We start from the raw sequence: 20,004 nt of genomic DNA, 5'->3' as shown, positions 1-20,004 counted from the left end.
TGCTGTAACAACCCTTCTTCACTGCACTCTGTTTGGATGCAGTCGTAGCAGGCCTCGACCAATCTGGTATGAGATTAATTGAGTTGATTTGCATCATTGATTATTCATTGGGCAAAGTGACCTGCTGGCACCCATCTCCTCTCCAGGTACGGATAGTTGTTGGCTTGCAGGAAGCTCATCCTCCTTTGACAGGTCTTGTTTTCAGTCCTGCTGGGTGTCCACACACCCTCCTCACCCAGGCTAGCACAGGTGGGAGTGCTTGTTTAGTTGACAACAACCTGACCATAGAACAGGCTGTACTGGTTTACATGGTACCAGATAGCAGACCAAGAGAGGTCTGGCCTAACAGGAAACTCCTGTATTACAGTTGTAATATTCTGAGAAGCATGAGATTGGCTTGGGACATCAGTGTTTCAACAAAATTTCAGTACTTGGATGTTATATCAAATTAGTGAGATGTTACACAGGCCCTGAAGGTATTTGTGGGATTATGAGATCACCCTATTAGAGCTGGAATGAGCCAGGTGGCAATCAGTGCAGCTAGTTACTGCCGCAGAAATTTCTTATTGAATATTGTTACAAAATAAACAGATTTTCTGTAGTATTATGAGCATGAAAGTAAGTAATGTGCTCAAAATATTCTCTGTTGTTTTGACATTTTGTGGTAACTATACAACTCACTTAAAAGCAACTTTAGACAGCTTACTGAGGGAATCTTGTCAATGCAAATGATAGTTGCAAGTTATAATGTTAGGCTATCTAAAGAATGATTCTATTTCTGTCTCATATAAATATATAAAATACACTCTCACTATATACATCCATAGCATTTACTCACTAGATTACTAGCCAACATTTATTTCTTAAAATAGAAGAGATTCAGAGTTGGACAGCAATATGATAAGCATTCTTTCCTTACAAAAAAGAGTCTGAAAAAATTAAGCAAGTTTAGAGACAAGGTTAGTAAAAGGAGACAGTAATTTTGAACCCTGAAGAATCTGGAGAGGATAAATGAGGCTTTCCCGACTATTCCCATAATAACATTTGCAAGGAGCAATTAAATGGAATAGCAACAAGTTAAAACATTTTGAAAGGCAGTATTTTCCTCATTGAATCCAAGTTGGATTCAAAGGATTACCATGTCATACGTTTGTAAGAGCTTTCAGATGAACACTGGATAGAATAAACATATATAAGGGGTACAACCCCATGTTCCAGGGCATTTGACAGCCTAAGATTATAGGAAAGTATGTGCCACATCTACTAAATCAGCCCTCATGTGTATTGCTATGCCTTGATTTCCTTCCTCAGGGTGTGATACTCAATAGACTGCCAAACAATTCAAGGTAAATAATCTTTCACCTTGTCAGGGCTCTTTCAGGGTCTAGCATCAGTGCTTTTCCACTGTCATTCTTCCCAGTATTTTCCCATACTATTAGTATTTTTAGCACAGTAGTATATTCATGGCCTCATGTAAACACAATTGACAATATCACCCTTTTTACCCTACATCTTTTCAACAGCCATGCTAGCTCATATATTTCCAGTCTTTCCTTGAACCTTTCTTTCTAGGTGGACATGGAAAGCCTTCTCCAGGAACTGTTACTCACTTCATGAGTCTCTCTTGGCCTGAAGGATCTTACCTGTCTCCTGCAGGTGACATGCTTGCTTTCAAACATTTTTTCTAGGATGGCAGTTCTTATCTGCCTTTTTAATTATATTTCCAAGCACTGCCATAATGACAAGCTCACAACAAACATCCTGAACAATTTGTCCTATATAAGCACACATTACAGGTTTCTCTCACTTTATGCAGGTTCTGTATGCAAATTCGCTCTTATGTGATGACCCTTTTTATACCAAACATTTGTTATATGCAATGTAAATTCACTGTTATGCATCTGCGTGGTGGAAACCCACAGTCAACTGTTTTCCGCAGTGCATTGTGGGAGTGACGAGCACCAAAATATAGTCTCCTGTGTGGAGCTGTGCTCCTTGCTTGTTGTCTGCAACATGTGTTTCTGTAGTTGCCATCCTCATTATAATAATGCCCTGTGCTTGTGTGTACTGTCTTCTGTGGGAAAGTACCAAAATTGTCTTGTAAAAGTGGTAGAAATGGATCTGGGAGTCAGAACAGTCAAGGTCTTGGAACAAATCTCTCTTTGCTACATTGTAAAGTGGGATCCCTTTATGCAAATTCAAGTTATACACCATTTTCCAGGAACACATGTACAGCATAAAGCGTGGGAAACCTACATATAAATGTCAGATTAAAGTTTTTTACACTATGCTCTGAAGTATCTGGTACTCCTCACTGGCAGACATAACAATGGACTAAAACTTCTGTCTTGATTCATATGTATTATTAGGAACATAAAGATTTCCATTAAGAAAGTGTAAAACTACCAGGTAAAAGAAATAGCTGCATAGCATACTGCGAGTCATTAGGAAAGGTCCAAATACAATTAAACATATTGACTAAAAGAGGCTGGGAAAGCAGTTCTCCACTGTTTTCTGTCTTTAAATAATTTGGTTCTTTTTAATTTTGCTCTTAAATGTTAGCATGTTTGGAGTCCCTGGAATGCAAGATCCCATGTCTATGTGCTTGCTAGTTACAAGAAGCACAGGTGGTGACAATGTAGACTTCCTTTGCATGGAAAAAAATATACCTAATGTATTTCTTCATACATGGATTAATGACTGTCTACCTGTTGCATTTTCCACATCTTGACAGAGTCCTCCAGGAATTTTGTGTGCCCAAGCACACAACATTGTGCAAAGCAAAACCCCAAACCATCTGTCAGAAATGGAAGAGAACAACACAAATCTCCAGTTGACATCCCCCTGCCAATGGCAGGACCGTTGGCTAGTGCACATTTTCTAGCATCTCTTTCATATCGCATATGTCTGTCTCTTCAGTTTTGAAAGACCCAGGCAGCATGTCTGTCCCCATCTCTTGCTGGGACAGGTCGTGCAGGTCTGAGTACTCATCCTTGATATTCAGCCTCTATCTTCCCTTCTTACATTTATTCCAGGACTCAGCACTCAACTCCTTTTCATCTGTTGCCTTTACACCCCTGGGCCCTTGCCAGACTTACTGCCAGCAGGCTCTTTGCCTAGGTTGTCCTTGAGGACTCCACTGCTGCTTCCCAGCTTGCCGGGTCTCCCCTTCTCCTCAGGGCCCCTGAGCTGTTACAGCTCGTGCATTCCCTGCTATGCTGAGCTCTGCATCGCTTGTCCCTTATTCTCCCCGGGACCCTCGCAGCCAGAGGCAGATCCCGCAAGGCTGGGCTCTCGGAGCCGCTTGTTGAAGCTGGGCAGGGCGCAGGCTGCAGCCTTAGCTATCCGGACGGAGGTAGAAAGCAGGTCCCTGGAGCAACTCGGGCACTGCTGGGCGGGAGGACACCCTGCCAAAGAGGCTGGGGCAGGAGCGCAGAGCTCCCGCGGACAAGCCGGCTCCCGTCCGCAGGGGCTGCGGAGGGAAAGCGCCGTTCTGGACTACAAGTCCCATAATGCTTGGCGGCCGGGGAGGCTCCCAAGATGGCGGCGCCCACGAGCGGTAGCGGCGCGGGCGGGTCGGACTCGGAGAGCGGATGCAGCGCGGAGGACTGGGAGCGGTTCCGCGAGGCCGCCTGGGACCCGGCGGGGCAGCGGGCAGCCACGGGACGGCCGGAGCCCAGCAGCGGTAGGCGGCTGGACACCGACCTGGCCGGGTTCTTCCTCTCCCACGTGGCGGGGTCCGGCCGGGCTTCCCTGCCCTGCCCAGCCCGGATCCCTTTCCGTTGGCGAAGGGTCCTGTCCCGCTCCGTGGCGGCCCATCACCTTAGCAGATGTTGAAACCAAACGCCCCATGGCTGAGCATCCATGAAGCCTGAGAGCCCCTGGCCTGGTGGCCAGCTCTTCTTTCCAGCCACAATTCCTGAGCTACTTAATCAGTAGCTAAATTGTCGGTCAATCTTTGGCTTGTCCTCTGCCTGTGGTTTCCTCCTGTGTCTAGTCCTACCTCTGAGGGTGCCTGTCAGGTGTGTTTGTCCTACCTCAGAACTAAACATTTAAAAGTTTGGCACTCCATGAGGCTCCATCTCGCAGACAGTGCTAACAAGGCATGCTGCACTTTTAGGGTCATAAATGTTATAAATTAAATATACTGTATACCTATAGGATTCTTGCCACGTAAGGATACTTTCCTTCTTCAGTGGATAGATCCAGTGTAAACTCTGGTTATGTTTTAGCCAGGGATGTAAGCCATTTTATGTACAGCTTGAAGAGTTTCAGATCATAGCAGTATTCTTTGAATGTGACCCCTGTCCTGTCTTTCAAAAGGATTTATACTCTGTCAAATCACTTGCAACAAAATGGGAATTATGGGTGTTTTGGATCATTCTAATTTGATTTTGCTTTGCTTTGTCAGGTGGCTTAAGGACAGACAAGCTACCATCAGCTCAGCCAAGTCTCAGGTATTTTTCCTGGTTTCAGAGTCCATTTTCAGTGAAGAAAAGTGCTGCTGTCATAGCAGATGTAGTATGGTGGCCTATCATTATAGTTGCACAACAGTTGCCTTCTTAAAACCAGTTCCCCATTGCTTATAACTTAGTAAAGTTCTGCTTGGAATAGAGCTCAAGATTCTTGAGTCTCAACATTCCTTTGCTGTCAGCAAATGTCTGTGAAATCACCTGGCTACTTTTCTGTTAGTCAGTGTTCCCTCCTTAATGGCAGATCTTCAGGGGGGCTGACAATTTACTGAGGCTGTCATTTGCTCTAGGTGTGTCAAACATGGCCTGCAATCTGGCCTGCAGGCTTTTGCCCTGAATCTGGCTCTGATGATGGACCTTCCTGTGGCAGATTCAGATGCCTGGGTGAGACCCCCAGTGCTAAAGCCCCAGCAGCACCTTGGTTTGTTCCTGAGATGGCAGCTAAGTGTCCAGGATGCTGGGCTGCTTCTTGCCAGATCCCAAACTAGTCAGAATGGGGACTATGTGTACAGCATAGAGAGGGGAGGTTATTAATGGGCCTGATCCAGCCCGTGGGGCCAGCCTTGCATCATTCCTCTGGTTTATGGACCAGTCCCACACCACTAATCCAGCCTGTGGGGCCAAAAGAGTTTGACATCCCTGACTTACTCTGTTAGCTCAAGTGCCAGAATTCTCCCAATTCCGTTAGGGACCAATGTTCCCTCTAAGGAGTAGCAGTCCATGAGTGTTGCTTTGGTCCCGCCTCCCCCTTTCAGCATGGTGTGGTCTGCCGGTAAGTGTCCCAAAGTAAGTGTCCAGGTGAGAGTGGGCAGAGTTTGGCCACCAGGCAAAGGTAAGTTCCTCACTCCTCAAGCAGGATAGGCAGCAGCTCCTCCCCAAGGTGGGCTGGAGGCTGGCACAGACTCCGCTGGCTCCAGGGAACTGCTTTGCTCCCCTGCATTGCCTCTGGGAGCGAGGAGGCACATGGCATCAGGGCTGAGGAGTGGAGCAGTTCCCCGGGGCCGGCGGAGCCTGCGCTAGCCCCCAGCCCTCGTCCCCACCTTGCCTCACCTCAGGGAGGAGCCACTGCCTGCCCTGTGTGAGGCTCTGCCAGCTCCGGGGAACTGCTCCACTCCTCAGCCCTGATGCCATGTGCCTCCTCGCTCCCTGAGGCAATGTGGGGGAGCGGAGCAGTTCCCCGGAGCCGGTGGAGCCCGTGCCAGCCATGTCCTCATCCCCATCTCTGTCTCTGTTCCCGTCCCCACCCCAGTCCTATACCGGCCCCGGTGCCTCTGCCGCACTCCAAGCCCAGCTTCTCTCCAAGCGGGTGCGCAGCAACATTTTTACTTGTGCGCAGCTGTGCGTGCGTGCAACTTAGAAGGAACACTGTTACTGACCCAGTTTGATTCCACATCGGGAATTTATTCTTCAATTTGCTTTTTCAGATGAAGCTAGGAAATCACACACACACACACACAAGTTACGTTAAAAGAAGGTTATGGTTGCAAAGACAAGCACGTCCGAGTTAAGGCAGGTCTGCATTAGGCTGACATTAAGTCAGCCTCTGTCAGATTGGCACCAATATAAAGTCCAATGTCAGATTGGCACCAATATAAAGAAAATTGAGTGCATTGGAAATCAGGCTTATGTGGCCGATAAATGCCCATGCATGCACGCAGCCATGGCTTGTCCAGGGGTTGTGGGGTGGAGTGGATGGCTGCTGCGTGCACCCAGGGAAGGCGTGTGCCCCTGGATCTGCATGGGGCGCAGGTGGGGTGAGTGGCCGCTGCGGGCTGGGGCTAGGGCCGCACCGGGCTCTCTGGTATGTGGGGGCTGTGCTCAAGGTGGGTGTCAGCAGTGCTGGGAGGAAGGGTTATGGTGAGGCTATGGCAAGTTTTGGGGTGTCTGCAGCCCCCTTCCCCACGTAGCCCCTCCCAGCACCACCACCGCCCACCCTGAGCATAGCTCAGCCCAGCCTGTCAGGAAGAGTCCAGCACAACCCCACCCCCAGTGACTGCAGCACTACAATGAAGGGAAGAAAGGTCATAATGGATTTCATGTTGGAGGTAATTGGGTAATGTGTGCTTTGGGAACCGTCCTGAGCCCACTAGGCTAAGTCAACATCTGCTAATGAACAGCTCTCTTTATAATAATTGCTTTTGTTTACTATTTATCTGAATTGGATTTAAATTGATTATTTAAGGCACAAGATGCTCTGTCACATTGCCGGTCCCCTGTCACTTACTTGAGAACAACAGAGGATCACAGGGCCTGAAGAAGACCACAGTTGTTGTTGTTTTTTATTTTAAACAGGCAGAGAGTGAATGATCATGACCAAGACGGGAACGAGTTACAGACCACACCAGAGTTCAGAGCACATGTTGCAAAGAAACTGGGAGCAATGTTAGACAGGTATCTGCAAATGGGTAACCAAAACTTTGCAATATGAGATCAAATAAAGACTTAGGCTTTTTCCTAACTAAAGCTGTGTGAATGCTCCTGAAGTGCTAGGTGAAGGAATCATTGTAGATTTAAGTGCATTTTTTGCCATGGGAAAAATTCTTAGAGATTAAGGAAGGATTGTTGCTCTTGTTTCCTCCACCCTTGCATTTACTCCAGGCCTCCAAATGCTTATAAATTGACCTCACCCTTGTTCAGTTTTCCATTGCTGAGGTAGAAAACCTGATACTGCCTTTCTCTGTTATCCTCAGTGCTGTATATTCTGCACTGGAAAAGAAATAAGCAAAATTTACATTCACCAGAGCTTCCACCTTTTAAGAGCTGACTTTAAATTTGGTTATTAAAAACTCTGATCTCTTTTCATGTTATCCTTGCAACGCCCAAATTTTGCACTAAGCTGCAGTTTGCTGCTGCTGTACTTTAATGCAAAAATATGGCCAATGGGAACTAAATGTCTTAGTGTTCAGTGTGGCTTGGCTGCTTGGAATGTTGTTGGGCAGTTCATGTGTGTCACGCTTTTGTTGGGAGTGAACCTGCTCTATTGTGATCACTTCAGAAGTGAAGAATTGAAGTGAAGCCACTTAAAAAAATCACATAACTTCTCACTTAACTTTTATTTCTTAGTATGTCCAACTCTCTTGTGTTTGCTGCACAAAGTTAAATCCTTTTCCCCTTTCCTAAATTCAAGTTTTGATTTTCCCTCTAGCTGCATCACTGTCTTGGAGGGTTCACCACGTTGTGGATGGATTTCCATACAAGCTGCTGACTTTGAAGACGATGGTAAGTTCCAAGCACAGATACTGTTGTGTTGGTGGAAACTATTAAACAGACATGGACAAGTGTATTGGTTTCTCTCCGTTGCTAGCTCACACATTGCTCTGAATATGTGCATCACAAGAATTTCTGGGTTGCTTTGATATTATGGCATGCTAACACCTCTGAGATCTTTAGGGCCATGTTAGTGCTGGTTGGGACTCTAGTCATGTCAGGGTTGACACCATTATTGCCTTTTGTTCCCTTTCTGTATGTTTCAGGCTTTCGTTTATTCTCCTCATCTGTCCCAGGAGATTGTGGAAAATCAGAACCTTCCCACTCAGCCAGGAGGCAAAGAACTTCCAGTTCCAGGTGAAATGTTAGACTGATACTTTGTTTCTAATGCATGATTCCATCTGTCTTTAAAAGATTGGTTTGAGACAGCTCAGGAAATTGAAAGCTGCAGGGATCAAGTAATCAGTTTTTATTGCATTTACATTTGAATTTGTCAAAAGATTTTTATTTTTGTAACTTTATTAATGAATCCAACTTATCAAATAAAAAAATAACATTTAAAGATGCATCCAATCTGCCCCATAGAGACAAATGTGCTCTTTTAACCCAAGTCAATGTCTACAAGGACTTGTGTTCTTTTCTTCTCTTCCTTTCGGTCTCTGACAGTTCCGTTATGTTTCACTTGATGTTAGGCTTTTGTGTTTCTTTATTAGTAAGTATATAATAATCCACACCCTCTTTTTTCTCAGAACTCTGCATAATACAGACCTCACTATCTTCTATTCATCTCTACTTTTAAATTTATTCCAAATTTGTTTTCAAGTGTTAGCTCATACAACTTGTGTTTTTTTCAGTATGAAGAAAAGTTTTTCAAACTTCTGGTTTGAAGGAATTTTTTTCTCTACATTAGAAAAATCTTTTAATTTGTTTTAAATAGAAACAAGGAATATGCTTGGAAAGATGTATTCCTGCTTTGAGTGTATCCCCCCTTGAAGCACAATAGCTTTCAAGAGCAGCTTAGGCTACAGACTGGTTAAGTAGTTTCTATAATAGATTTTTGTGCCTCAAAAGCATTGAGTTCATCCAAATCTCAAACAGGATGATGTTGGAATCTTGGATTCTGTGCTTTGGCTGAATTCAAGGTGAACATGTAACATACTTACCTCCTGCTTTTCTTGTAACTCTTTCAGTGAACTAGACAGTGACCAGGAATGGCAGAGGTGCCAAGAGGCTGCTGTATCAGCAGCAGACATCCTGAAGCAGAGTGCTCTTCCTGGGATATCCCATGACTACAACCAGGCCCAGAATCAAGAGTGCACAGAGCACAACCAGAAGAAGAAGAAGAAAAGGAAGAAGAAAGTTAAAGGAGAGAGTGATAATGATCAACAGATACCAGAAGCGGTCAGGTGTGGTGAGACCAGCAAGAATGCTCTATGTCCCATTCTTAGCAATGGAGAGCGTGAGCGGCAGGAAGGTAGATATAAAGAGGCCAGATCAGTGAAGAAGAAAAAGAAGAAGAAAATCAGGAAAGAAGAGAATGCATATTCTAGTCTACAGACTGCAGATGGTCAGGATGGATGAAGGGCACTGAAACGTTAACAGCAAAAGGTAGTTCCTGCAGAATGTCTTCCGCTGGCAGTGGGGGAGCATAATTGCCAAAGTTGCTATTTTAGGGTTTCAGAGCATTGGGAGCTTATTTAAGTGGCTGCCCATGTTGTGACATCTATTGGGAAACAGAATGGAAGACCAAGCACAGAGCAGATACCTGCACTGTTGCTTAGGCAGACCTTGCTTGGAGGGATGTGGTATTTTGCACAGACTTTGATAATACAGTGACATATTCATAGTCCCTTCTGCCCTGGTTTGATCCTTTTGGTGTCCAGGACAATGGATCCGGTCTGAGCATATATGTGACAAGCTGATTTTGGTGGAAATGGGAGCAGAGAATCAGTTCTGTTTCACTTCTCTTGTCACCTCATGCCAGAACCAACAGATGAACACCTCCATCCAGTGACAGAGACTGATTCATTCAATAGCATCCTGATGGGTGTTAGGAGTCCACTTACATCTCCTGCAGTCACTATCACATTATCAAAACCTGCTGTGTTATTAATTCCCTTGTCATCTGCATTCTCCTGGACTCCCAGGCTAACAGCTGCTGAAGGAGCATGCAGTTGTATGTTGTTATAAACTCGTGTTTCTTTCAGAGCTATGCCCCTTGAAGCTTTATTTTCATAGTATTACACCTGCCACGTGCAGTAGAATTTAATAACAGCCAACACCTCTTGGTCTCATTTGATGTATCACGTATTGTTCACAAGTGCTCTGTGCTTCCACTCAGATGGACGTTTGCAGCAGGGTTGCGTATGTCACATGATTTTATGTGCACAGCTGTTTATAGTAACTTGATGGTCAGTGCTGTAGCATTACTGGAAACAGGTGCTCTCCAGCTTAGTTTGACATTTCCTGTATTTATGTCCTTATTTGGACCTGATCAGTCAGGTCAGTTTATTTCTCTGAGACTCAGCAGTTTTCACCACTGTTCTTATTTTCTTAATAGAGGTCTGCAATTCTAATAAAGCAGGTCAAAATCCATTATTTGGGTGGGTTGGGAATACCTTTATCTATCTTTATTTGTGTTTTTGAGGCTTATGGGTCTCAATAGCTCTGACCATTGGTCCTCTCCCCTCCTCCTGGAGCCTTAAAAGCTAGACTAGAGCCACTGAACTAGGAAAATGCTGCCCCATGTAGTGCATCAGGAAATCTCACATATTTTTCTCCTGTTAGACCCCAAACACCATATTGTTAAGATTACAGATTTTCCAAAAGAACCATGAATTGCACTTGTGCAGGATTACCCTTTATTGGGTACCCTGACACCTTTTACTTTAGCACATGTGGTATTTTTGTGTGTGGAATAAAAATACCGAGTCAGAAATTTTTCAGGGCAGGTTTTATTTAGTTTTTTAGTTTATTTAACCCTCTTGGTCTTTTCCCTGTGTATTTGATTCCCCTGTGGAATTTTTTTAAAAGCAATAGTGTTCAAGGTCTTTATTTCTAGTTATAAACCTAAATTCAAGGAAAAGGCTGTTTTCCTTAAAATTGACCCTGAAAATGTGGACTCAACATATATCCAGGTCCACTTATAATCAGAACAATATGGTATTTTTCAAACCAGGAAAAGCTCTGCTGGCATTTCAGACCCAAAAGACTATTTAGAGTATTGGCTTGTAAATTAATTGTAATACACTAACAAAAACTGTTTGCCTAACAGCCATCATCAAAATGATCAATAACTAACTTTCTGAACATTATGAAGTTTGCATATGAATCTTCCCTATTCGCCTGAATGTTGATGTCATTTATTCAGTCAAGAAGCTAAATGTACAACAGCCTTTCACAGGATTTTCTTTTCAATTTATTGGAAGTTAAATATATTTACAGGATAATGCACAGTGGAGAGGGGGGAGCAATTCTAAAACCAAATTCCACCAAGAACTTCAATTACTGAAATTAATCTCTTATGGCTGATAATATCTGAATCCAGCAAGAAAATCTCAGTATAGACTGCAGTTTTTACATCTTTATGCTTGAAATTGCCAGATGTGGTGGCCTTAATGATCACTGTCAACTTATGCCTTTTGCCTTTTATTCTCCATTGTTTCTTAACCTTTTGGAGGTTTGATCATATTTTCCCTGTAGGGGTTTTGTCCTCTATACACTGGAATTGATAGCTTCCATTATAACCTTGGAAATAAGCTTATTGTGGCTTCTGTTGTATTTGTTTGCAACTCATTAATGATGTGAAGGACATAAATGAGAAGAGAGGAGAGGAATTATTTGAGGAGTTTATAACTAGTAACCTAAAGCCTTTGCTTATGTTAGTTCCTCTGAGAGTTCACAGGAGTGAGAGCTGTAGCAGCTAGGTCATAGTGAGGATAATGATTGAAGATGGGATCAAAACATGTTAAATATACCGGTCCACCTATGCTGTGATCTTTATAGAAAAGAGCTGGTGTATGTTGCACAGGCAGTGAGACTCATACACAGTCCGTGGTGGAAAGGACACTGGTGTTAAGTTAGAAACAGCTTAAAGAGCTTAGCTTCTGAACCATAAGGTAGCTGTAAAGTGACAGGCTACCTCTTCTTTTGCCTGGCCTATATACTGCTATGTCCACTGGTCACACAGGGAAAGGTAAGAGAGGTGAGAATCACATCTGTTGACATAGAGAACTAAGTAGTCTTTCCTGCTCCTGAACTTTAATTTTTGCATTTTAAATGAAGCAAAACTAATGAAAGTGCTCAGTTTTTTTTCTATTGGCTGTGTGCTGTTTTAGAGTGGGTAATAGGTTTGAGCTAAATAAAATTGGTATCAAGTTAAATGGTAAGGGTCAGTGTGTAAACCCATACTGAGCAAATTGTCCATGCCATCTCTGATTTTGTTTCTCAGTAGTCTTAGTTTCAAGGGTAGAAATTGAGCTTTTGTATTGGCTGCACCAAGGTGATTCTCCCTCTCACTCGCAAGCATGTTTCCATTATCTTTGGCAGCAGCAATAGGAGTATCTAAGGGTCTCTGCATTCTGCAGCTCAGCTCTGCACTTCCCTGCAGGGTTTGCTCTGGAGTGGACAAGCTTATGCACACCCAGCCCTGCCGAGGGCTAAAACCCCAGCTATACCCCCTCACACTTTACTAGAGTTCAGTCAGATCCCTGTGCTGCAGAAATCCTCAGTGGGCAGCTACAAGGATTCCTGGTATGTCTGTGGTGGTCATTGTTTCCTTTGGCAGTGGAAGCGAGTGGTGTTAGTCCTATCCTTCTGAATTATCCACCCTCTGTGTGCATTCATAGCACAGTGCCTGAAAAAGTCCGTTTCCCAGGTTGTGACACACGGAGGTGAGGAGTCTGTACAAGGCAGTGGAGGGGCAGGAGGCCTTTGGCCACGGTACTCTCTTCACCATGGAAGGCAGCCATGGTGGTGACTCGCAAACCCAGATGGCACTGCTCCTGACAAATGTGGTTGTGGCACTTGCCCGTGAGCTGGTCCCCATGGTTACTGAGTGGAGGATGCCATCTGTGCAGAGATGAAGGTCTCTATAACGCTGTGAGTAGATGGCAGCAGGTGGCTGTGACTGTTGGTGGAGTCAGAGCTCTGGTAGAGCACCAGACTGCTAGAGGATGCTGTTAAAACACATGCACAAAACCACAGTTTGAACCTAGTCTGTTCTTTAATCTGCTCCCTATTCCCTTTGTAACTCCCCTCCCCCTTTCAACATGGAATGTAAGCAGACTTCCTCTTGGAGAGTAGGTCCTAATCTTTGCCTGTCACATAAGACTTATTCTTTCTTCCCTCACTCCATGTGCAAAGACTTGCATGCCTGTGTCCAGTTGTGGACTCCAAGCACAATGTTACAGTCAATCCTCAGGGATTTAAAGCTACAGATTGTAGTTGCTTCTTGGCTTAATGCCCTCCTGGAGCTGGAAAGCTCCATACTGTCCCTGAAGGCATCTCATCCTGCCTTGTCCTGCATACTTTCTGTAGGATTGACTGCATTCTTTAATGTTAGTCATTTGTACAAATTCCACCAAAGGCTGCATTTCCATGCCCATACTTTGGTTTGGATGTGCTGGAGAATTCTTGCTGTGGACTGTGTTTTAGAGCTTTCTTTTAGTAGGCTAGATTTCTGCATCCTTCAGGACCTTGGCACAGTCCTGTTGCAGAGTGCTCAGTGCTGTTATCTGACCTGATAGGATGCTGGCAGGGAAGGGAGGAGCACCTTTTGTTCTTACCAGCTGGGCTCGAGGTGAGGCGAGGGCCTGGCTGAAGGTGCTGAATGGTCGTGTCTTGATTCTGTAAATGTATTGTTTGTGTTTGCGACACTGGTGTGTGGATTCCAGACTCTGTGTGGTTCTCTGAGTCAGATGTGAACACCTAGAAAAATAATGTTACAGCAGGGCAGGGGTCATGTCTGTCATCTCCAGCAGTCCTAATAGGCAGCTGCACAGGAAAAGCAGGATTGGAAACAGCAAGCAAGTCCCATTTCCAGGGAGACTCAGCAAGCCTTGCTGGTACAGCAGGGAAGCTTGCCCTCATGTAACCATTACTCCAGCTGGTACTGAGAAGGCAGCTGGAACAGCATGGATAGTGCGCCAAATGTGATGAGCTGGCAGGAGCAGGGTACCATTCCCTGTGCTGTGATTTTAGGTAGGGGAATGAAGCCATGTGCATAAATCCCAAGGTACCTGTTTGGTTGGCGTTAAGTTAGTCAAGGCGCTGAGATTGGCCGTGTCTGTTATCAGCATGGTCTGCGGTAAAAGGCCGGTATGTGCGTATTGGGCCACTTCTGACTTGGGACCATAGAGAGCTGGGAATGGGAGAAAACAAAGTTATGTGGATGTTGGAGCTCTGAGAGTTTTAACTAGGAATAAGAAGGCTTAAATGATGAGACAAGCTCAGCTAAAGTGATGCCCATGTGAGTCTGTTATCAGCCAATCCTAAATCTGAGACAGAAATTGTGGGCACAGAGAGGCTGGGAGACCAACGCGGAGGAGGAACCTTCCCCTGTTTCATTGTTCTTTTCCTTAGAGAACAGTACAAGACCAGGGGCACTCATCCCTAGCCCAGCAAACCTCCCAAGTGAAAGGGACTGCATGGACCTGCACATTCAAGCAAAACCATTGCAACTTACCATGGGGGCTCTGTATCTGGGCCATGGTAGCCATGAAAGGGCTCTGATTGATGTGGCTCTGGACCTGCTGCATGATGGGCTGCTGGTAAGATGGGTGGAGCTGCTGGGAGAACTGAACTGGCTGCAGGGTGGTGAGGCTGCTCCCCATGCTGTTTATGACAGGGACGCTCTGGGCTTGGGTTGAGGCCAGGCCTGAAAAATAAGAACAGATGATACTCCCAGTTCCTTACCTAACTCCATCTTGCATCATGGGCATGTAGCCGTTTTCCTTACTAATGGGCATCTGGAGTCTTCTTAAGACCTGTACTTGTTGAAGCCTCTGAGTATATTTGTGCATGATCAGGCATAACAGCTCTGCGTAACAGCACACTCTCTTACAGCCACAGCCTTTCTGAGAGTGGCAGAATTTAGTGCCTGTGAAAATGAAGACGTGGCTATACAAACCTGGAGCCAATAAAAAATTCTATCTTTGCCAGTGTACGTTTTAGAGTTGGAGCCCCAGCTATAGCTTACAGGGCACAGTTAAATTCAACTCACTCAGAGAATTGATGGGCAGGATCCCCTGGGAGGCCAATCTGAGGGGAAAAGGAGTCCAGGAGAGCAGGTTGTATTTTAAAGAAACCTTATTAAGGGTGCAGGAATGAACCATCCCATGCTCAGGAAGACTAGCAAGTATGGTAGAAGACCAGCTTGGCTTAGCAGGGAACTCTTCAGTGAGCTCAAACACAGAAAAGAAGCTTGCAAGAAGTGGAAACTTGGACATAAATCTATGGAGGAGTATAAGAATATTGCTCAGGCATGCAGGGATGAAATCAGGAAGGTCAAAGCACAACTGGAGTTTCAGCTAGCAAGGGACATGAAGGGTGACAATAAGGGTTTCTACAAGTATGTTAGCAACAAGAGGAAGATCCGGGAAACTGTAGGTCCCTTGCTGAATGGGTGGGGGGCCAACCTAGTGACATATGATAGGGAAAAGGCTGAAGTACTTGGTGCCTTTTTCACCTCAGTGTTCACAGGCAAGGCCAGTTACCAGACAACTTCATCTGACAGCACAGTTTGGGGAAGAGGTGAGCAGCTGACCATGATGACAGGTTAGGGGCTATTTAGAAAAGCCAAATGTGTACAAGTCAATGGGGCTGGATGCAATGTACTTGAGAGCATAGGCAACAGAAGGGGGGTGCTAATTGGGCTCAGCCCCCCCCCCCCCTCCCCCAAATGCAGGGGGCAGCAGGTATAGCCAGAGGGCAGCCCGGCCAAGCGGCTGCAGCAGTGGGGAGGGACACACACATTCAGATACCTGCCTGCTGGGCCTGCTGCAAACCTGGGTGTACAAGGTAAGTTTCTTTCTTTATCTGGGCTTGTGGGGAGGAGCAGATCAAGACCCCCACAGTGCAGGAGATAGTAAGGTAGGGGCAGGGGCAAATCATTCACTCCTGCCCCCACCCACTCCCTGCTGCACTGCAGGGATTGTCCCACAACCCGGCCCAGCCAGGGCCCCACTCACGATGAATGGGGCCCTGGCTGAGCCAGGTTGTGGGATAATCGGAACCCAGTGGCTCCCTCAGAGGCACAGCACCAAGAGGGGGACACATGCCCCCCCAGTCTTTGCACGGGGCAAGGGCAGGCTGCAGCTGTGAGCTGGGATCTGCCTGCTCCCTGCCTCCGAGTCTCACTGCCACTGCTTCAAAAGCAGCGTAGCACAGCACTATGCGTGTCCCACCGCTGCAGCAAAGCACGTGGCGCTGCGCCACACCGCTTTCAAAGCAGCAGCAACGAGGTGTGAAGTCAGAGAGCAGGCAGAGCCCAGCTTACAGCTGCAGCCTGCCCTTGCTCCATGCAAAGATCAGGGAGGGGCACATGCTCTGGCCAGGGCCCCATTCACCGTGAATGGGGCTCCAGTTGGGCTGGGTCATGGGACAATCAGAGCCCAACAGCTCATCCAAGGGGTATGGCACAAGGGAGCCAAGGGTAGAAATGTGCCCCCCCGGCTCCCCCATGGTGTACACAGCAGCAAGAGCTGCCTGCCCACACTCCTGGAGTAGCTGCTGGGCTCTGATTGCCCCACAACCCGACTCGGCCTGAGCACAGCCCTAGCCACATTCCCACTGTCCCACGGCCCTTCCCCCTGCCCCTTCCCCTGCAGACTTTCCCTGCATTCAGCTTCCCCCCCACCCCCAAAAAAAAAACAAAAAAAAACCCAACCAAACAAAAAAACAACAAAAAACATTCTCTCTGCCTATGCCTGAGAGTGCTGAAGGTGTTGGCTGATGTGATTGTAGAACCTATGGCCATTATCGTTGAAAACTTGTGGCACTCAAGAGAGGTCCTGGACAATTGGAGAAGGGAAATACAGTGCCTATCTTTAAGAAAGTGAAGGAAGATACAGGGAACTACAGACCTGTCAGTCTTGCCTCAGTCCCTGGAAAAATCATGGAGTAGATCATCAAGTACTTGAAGGGGAAGAAGGCGACTGGGAACAGTCAGCGTGGATTCATGAAGGGCAAGTCATGTCTGACTAACCTGATTGCCTTCTATGATGAGGTGACTGGCTCTGGATGTGGGGAGACCAGTGGATGTGATATGCCTTGCATTTAGCAAGGTTTTTGATACTGTCTCCTACAACATTCTCACAAGCAAGCTAAGGAAGTATGGGTTGGATGAATGGTCTGTAAGGTGGATAGAAAACTGTCTGGATCATCAGGCTCACAGGTTAGTAATTAATGGCTTGGTACTTAGTTGGCAGTTGGTATCAAATGGAGTGCCCCAGGGGTTGGTCCTGGGGCTGTTTTTATTCAATATCTTCTTCAATCTGGAAGATGGGATGGAGTGCACCCTCAGCAAGTTTTCATATGACACCAAGGTTGGGGGAGTAGTAGATATGCGGAGGGTAGGGTTAGGATTCAGAGTCCTAGACAAATTGGAGGAGTAGACCAAAAGAAATCTCATGGGGCCCTTATACATGTGATGAAGCTTTGCTCTGATGCATACTAATTAGCACTCATCGGAGCAGACTCAGTTAATTGAGACTGCTGCAAATCTGTTGGAGCGTGCTAATTAGCATGCTCCAGCAGTCTCCATGTTGTATATTCAGCATATCCACGTTTCAACATGGTGGTGGGGCGCTTTAATTAAAGCTCATCAAATGAGCTTTAGTTAAAGCACCCCTGCTGCCATTTTGAAGCATGGGACACTGAATACATGTGACACTGTGGGTGCTTTAATTAGGGTGGCTCTGAGAGCCCCCTCCACTCCGGTGCATGTGTGTAGATGCCCATGAAGTTCAATAAGGACAAGTGCACAAAGTCCTGCACTTAAGATGGAACCACCCCATGCACCAGTACAGGCTGGGGACTAATTGGATAAGCAGCAGCTATACAGAAAAGGACCTGAGAGTGACAATGGAAAATAAACGGAATATGAGCTAACATTATGCCCTTATTGTGAAGAAAGGTAACAGCCAAGGGTACAGGCTGCATTAGAAGAAGTGTTGCCAGCAGATCAAGAAGAGCGATTATTCCCCTGTATTCGGCACTGATAAGGCCACATCTGGAATACTGTGTCTAGCATTGGGCCCCACACTACAGAAAGAATGTGGACAAATTGGGGAGAGTCTAGCCAGAAAACAACAATTGTTAAGAGGCAAGGGCATGTGATTTATGAGGAGAGGCTGAGGGAACTGGGCTTATTTAGTCTGAAGAAAAGAAGACAGAGGGGGGATTTAATAGGAGCCTTCAATTACCTGAAAGGTGGTTACAAAAAGGATGTAGCTAAACTGTTTTCAGTGGTGGCAGATGACAGAACAAGGAACAATAGTCTCAAGTTGCAACAAGGGAAGTTAAGATTAAATATTAGGAAAAACTCTCATGAGGAGGGTAGTAAAGCATGAACAGGTTACCCAGAGAGGCTGTGAAATCTCCATCCTTCATGCTTTCTAAGACCTGGGTAGATTAGATGAAGTCTTGGCTGGGATGATTTTGCTTTAAGCAGAGGATTGGACTAGATGACCTCCTGAGGTTCCTTTCAACCTTAATTTTCTATGATTCTAAGTTCTGATCTGCCATAACCTTCCACTAGGGAGACATCTTATAGAGGTCAGAATAGTATTGTAGTCTCAATGATCCATTTATTCACTCAATCTCTATGTTCAAATGCTGGTGAAGAAGGGCAGTTGTGCTATACAATCTGACTGCTCAAAACTGTAGTTAGACTGCTTTTGTTCTGGCTACTAAATGGCTGAAGTTGAACCAGTTTAACAGGAATGAGAGATTTCATAGCCCAAGTCCCTCAGCAGTCCAGCCTCCACTTAGTGATTTACATTTCACCTAAGCTTCTATGGGACCAGGATGCCATTCATATCCTGGGGAATGATATAAAGTTGCAGAGAATTGTGGAAGATGCAGATGTGCATCTTAACTGCATACTGGCATAAATGAGGAAAGGCGACAGTACAGAGCTGGTATCAAGGAATAGATTAATAGGGCTTTTTCTGCTTAAAATGAAGACCTGTGTATTTTTTGTTTTCCTTTATTTGGCTGCTTGTATTGTGCACATTAGAATTTTCCAGCCCTGGAGAGAAACGCACGGTGAGAAATAGCATACGAATTCAGAGGGGCTGAAATTCGAGGAACACCAACTTCCTGCTAGGCAGGAAATAAGATGCTCTGTGCTTTTAATCTTCCAAGTGCTGTGCAAATGTTACCTGATCTTCACAGTCAGGAGGGAGGAATTATTTTTTTAAAATAGAAATTTTAATGAAAGCTGGCAGAGAGGTGCAGTGGTGGAATCAATTATTGGCAGCAACAGAGAGAGATTGCAGGAGCTCTTCACTCCCAGTTCCTTGATTACAAAGTAGACTCCTCTCTCTCAGGGCATCTTAAATCTTGCACACAGGTGTTGCTCTTATCCCTTAATCCCACTGTTACTTCCAAATAGCTGATGCTGGAAATCCCCAGTAGTTGTGACCAACTTGCCCAGACCTGTGTTCTCCTCCCTGCAGCCTCAGGGCTTTTGGCACAAGCAATGAACAGACAACTACACATCACTTTTGGATAAATCCAAATAACCAGAATCTAGGTCATAAACCACAATACTTAAGGCCATTGCTCACCTATTACCAGGGTGGAGGCTCCTGTGTTGGTGAATGCTGGCGCCAAGGATGAAGTCTCACCAGCTCCAATTGCCATCACACCAGGCAGTGATGCCATAATCAAGTTCTGGGTTTGCTGACTCAGCGCGTGTGGATTTTGCTCCAGATTATGCAGGGCAGTGAGTGTGCTAACAGGAGGGAGAGGCCCCCCGGGAGCTGATATCTGCACATGAGAGAGAAAGGAGACCTGTGAAAACACCACCTGAAGCAGTCTGAGCGTGACTGGCACTCAAAGCCCCAAAGCTGGGTTACATCCTGCTCCTCTAGCTGCTGATTGAAAGGCACTCTATATTTGAGTTCAATTTCATAGATTTCATAGATTCATAGACATTAGGGCTGGAAGGGACCTCGGAAGATCATTGAGTCCAGCCCCCTGCCCAAAGGGCAGGAAGTCAGCTGGGGTCATAGGATCCCAGCAAGATAAGCATCCAGTTTCATCTTGAAGGTGTTCAATGAAGGCGCTTGAACCACCTCCGGTGGCCGGCTGTTCCAGA

The 20,004-nt window shown here is 45.8% G+C and overlaps 2 protein-coding genes across 4 annotated transcripts in view; one reads left to right on the top strand and one right to left on the bottom strand.

Moving 5' to 3' along the window:
- The first annotated feature begins 3,456 nt into the window (after window positions 1–3,456).
- On the top strand, window positions 3,457–13,334 carry CUNH12orf43 (chromosome unknown C12orf43 homolog). Of its 3 annotated transcripts, XM_006019915.3 has the most exons (6): window positions 3,457–3,685; window positions 4,412–4,457; window positions 6,765–6,863; window positions 7,618–7,691; window positions 7,946–8,036; window positions 8,870–13,334. In XM_006019915.3, exons 1-6 carry the CDS (start codon window positions 3,541–3,543, stop codon window positions 9,258–9,260), a joined length of 846 nt encoding a protein of 281 aa, XP_006019977.1. In that variant the 5' UTR covers window positions 3,457–3,540; the 3' UTR covers window positions 9,261–13,334. The 3 variants fall into 3 exon arrangements, with proteins under 3 accessions (XP_006019977.1, XP_025055083.1, XP_025055082.1); XM_025199298.1 differs by lacking the exon at window positions 6,765–6,863 and having other exon boundaries at window positions 3,459–3,685; XM_025199297.1 differs by lacking the exon at window positions 4,412–4,457 and having other exon boundaries at window positions 3,504–3,685.
- HNF1A (HNF1 homeobox A) overlaps window positions 12,691–20,004 on the bottom strand; it is a 20,731-nt gene continuing 13,417 nt past the window's right edge. Inside the window, exons 6-10 of the mRNA XM_006019845.3 lie at window positions 19,472–19,673; window positions 14,365–14,556; window positions 13,919–14,040; window positions 13,466–13,607; window positions 12,691–12,856 (exon numbers count right to left, since the gene is read on the bottom strand). Of these exons, the coding sequence (XP_006019907.1) occupies window positions 12,729–12,856; window positions 13,466–13,607; window positions 13,919–14,040; window positions 14,365–14,556; window positions 19,472–19,673 (786 nt within the window). The 3' untranslated portion in view covers window positions 12,691–12,728. The remainder of the gene's footprint in view (window positions 12,857–13,465; window positions 13,608–13,918; window positions 14,041–14,364; window positions 14,557–19,471; window positions 19,674–20,004) is intronic.

Source organism: Alligator sinensis, unplaced genomic scaffold (assembly GCF_000455745.1).
Source record: "Alligator sinensis unplaced genomic scaffold, ASM45574v1 scaffold505_1, whole genome shotgun sequence".
Classification (NCBI taxonomy): domain Eukaryota; kingdom Metazoa; phylum Chordata; order Crocodylia; family Alligatoridae; genus Alligator; species Alligator sinensis.
The sequence above is the reverse complement of the archived record's forward strand: the minus strand, read 5'-3'. Positions and strand labels throughout refer to the sequence as shown.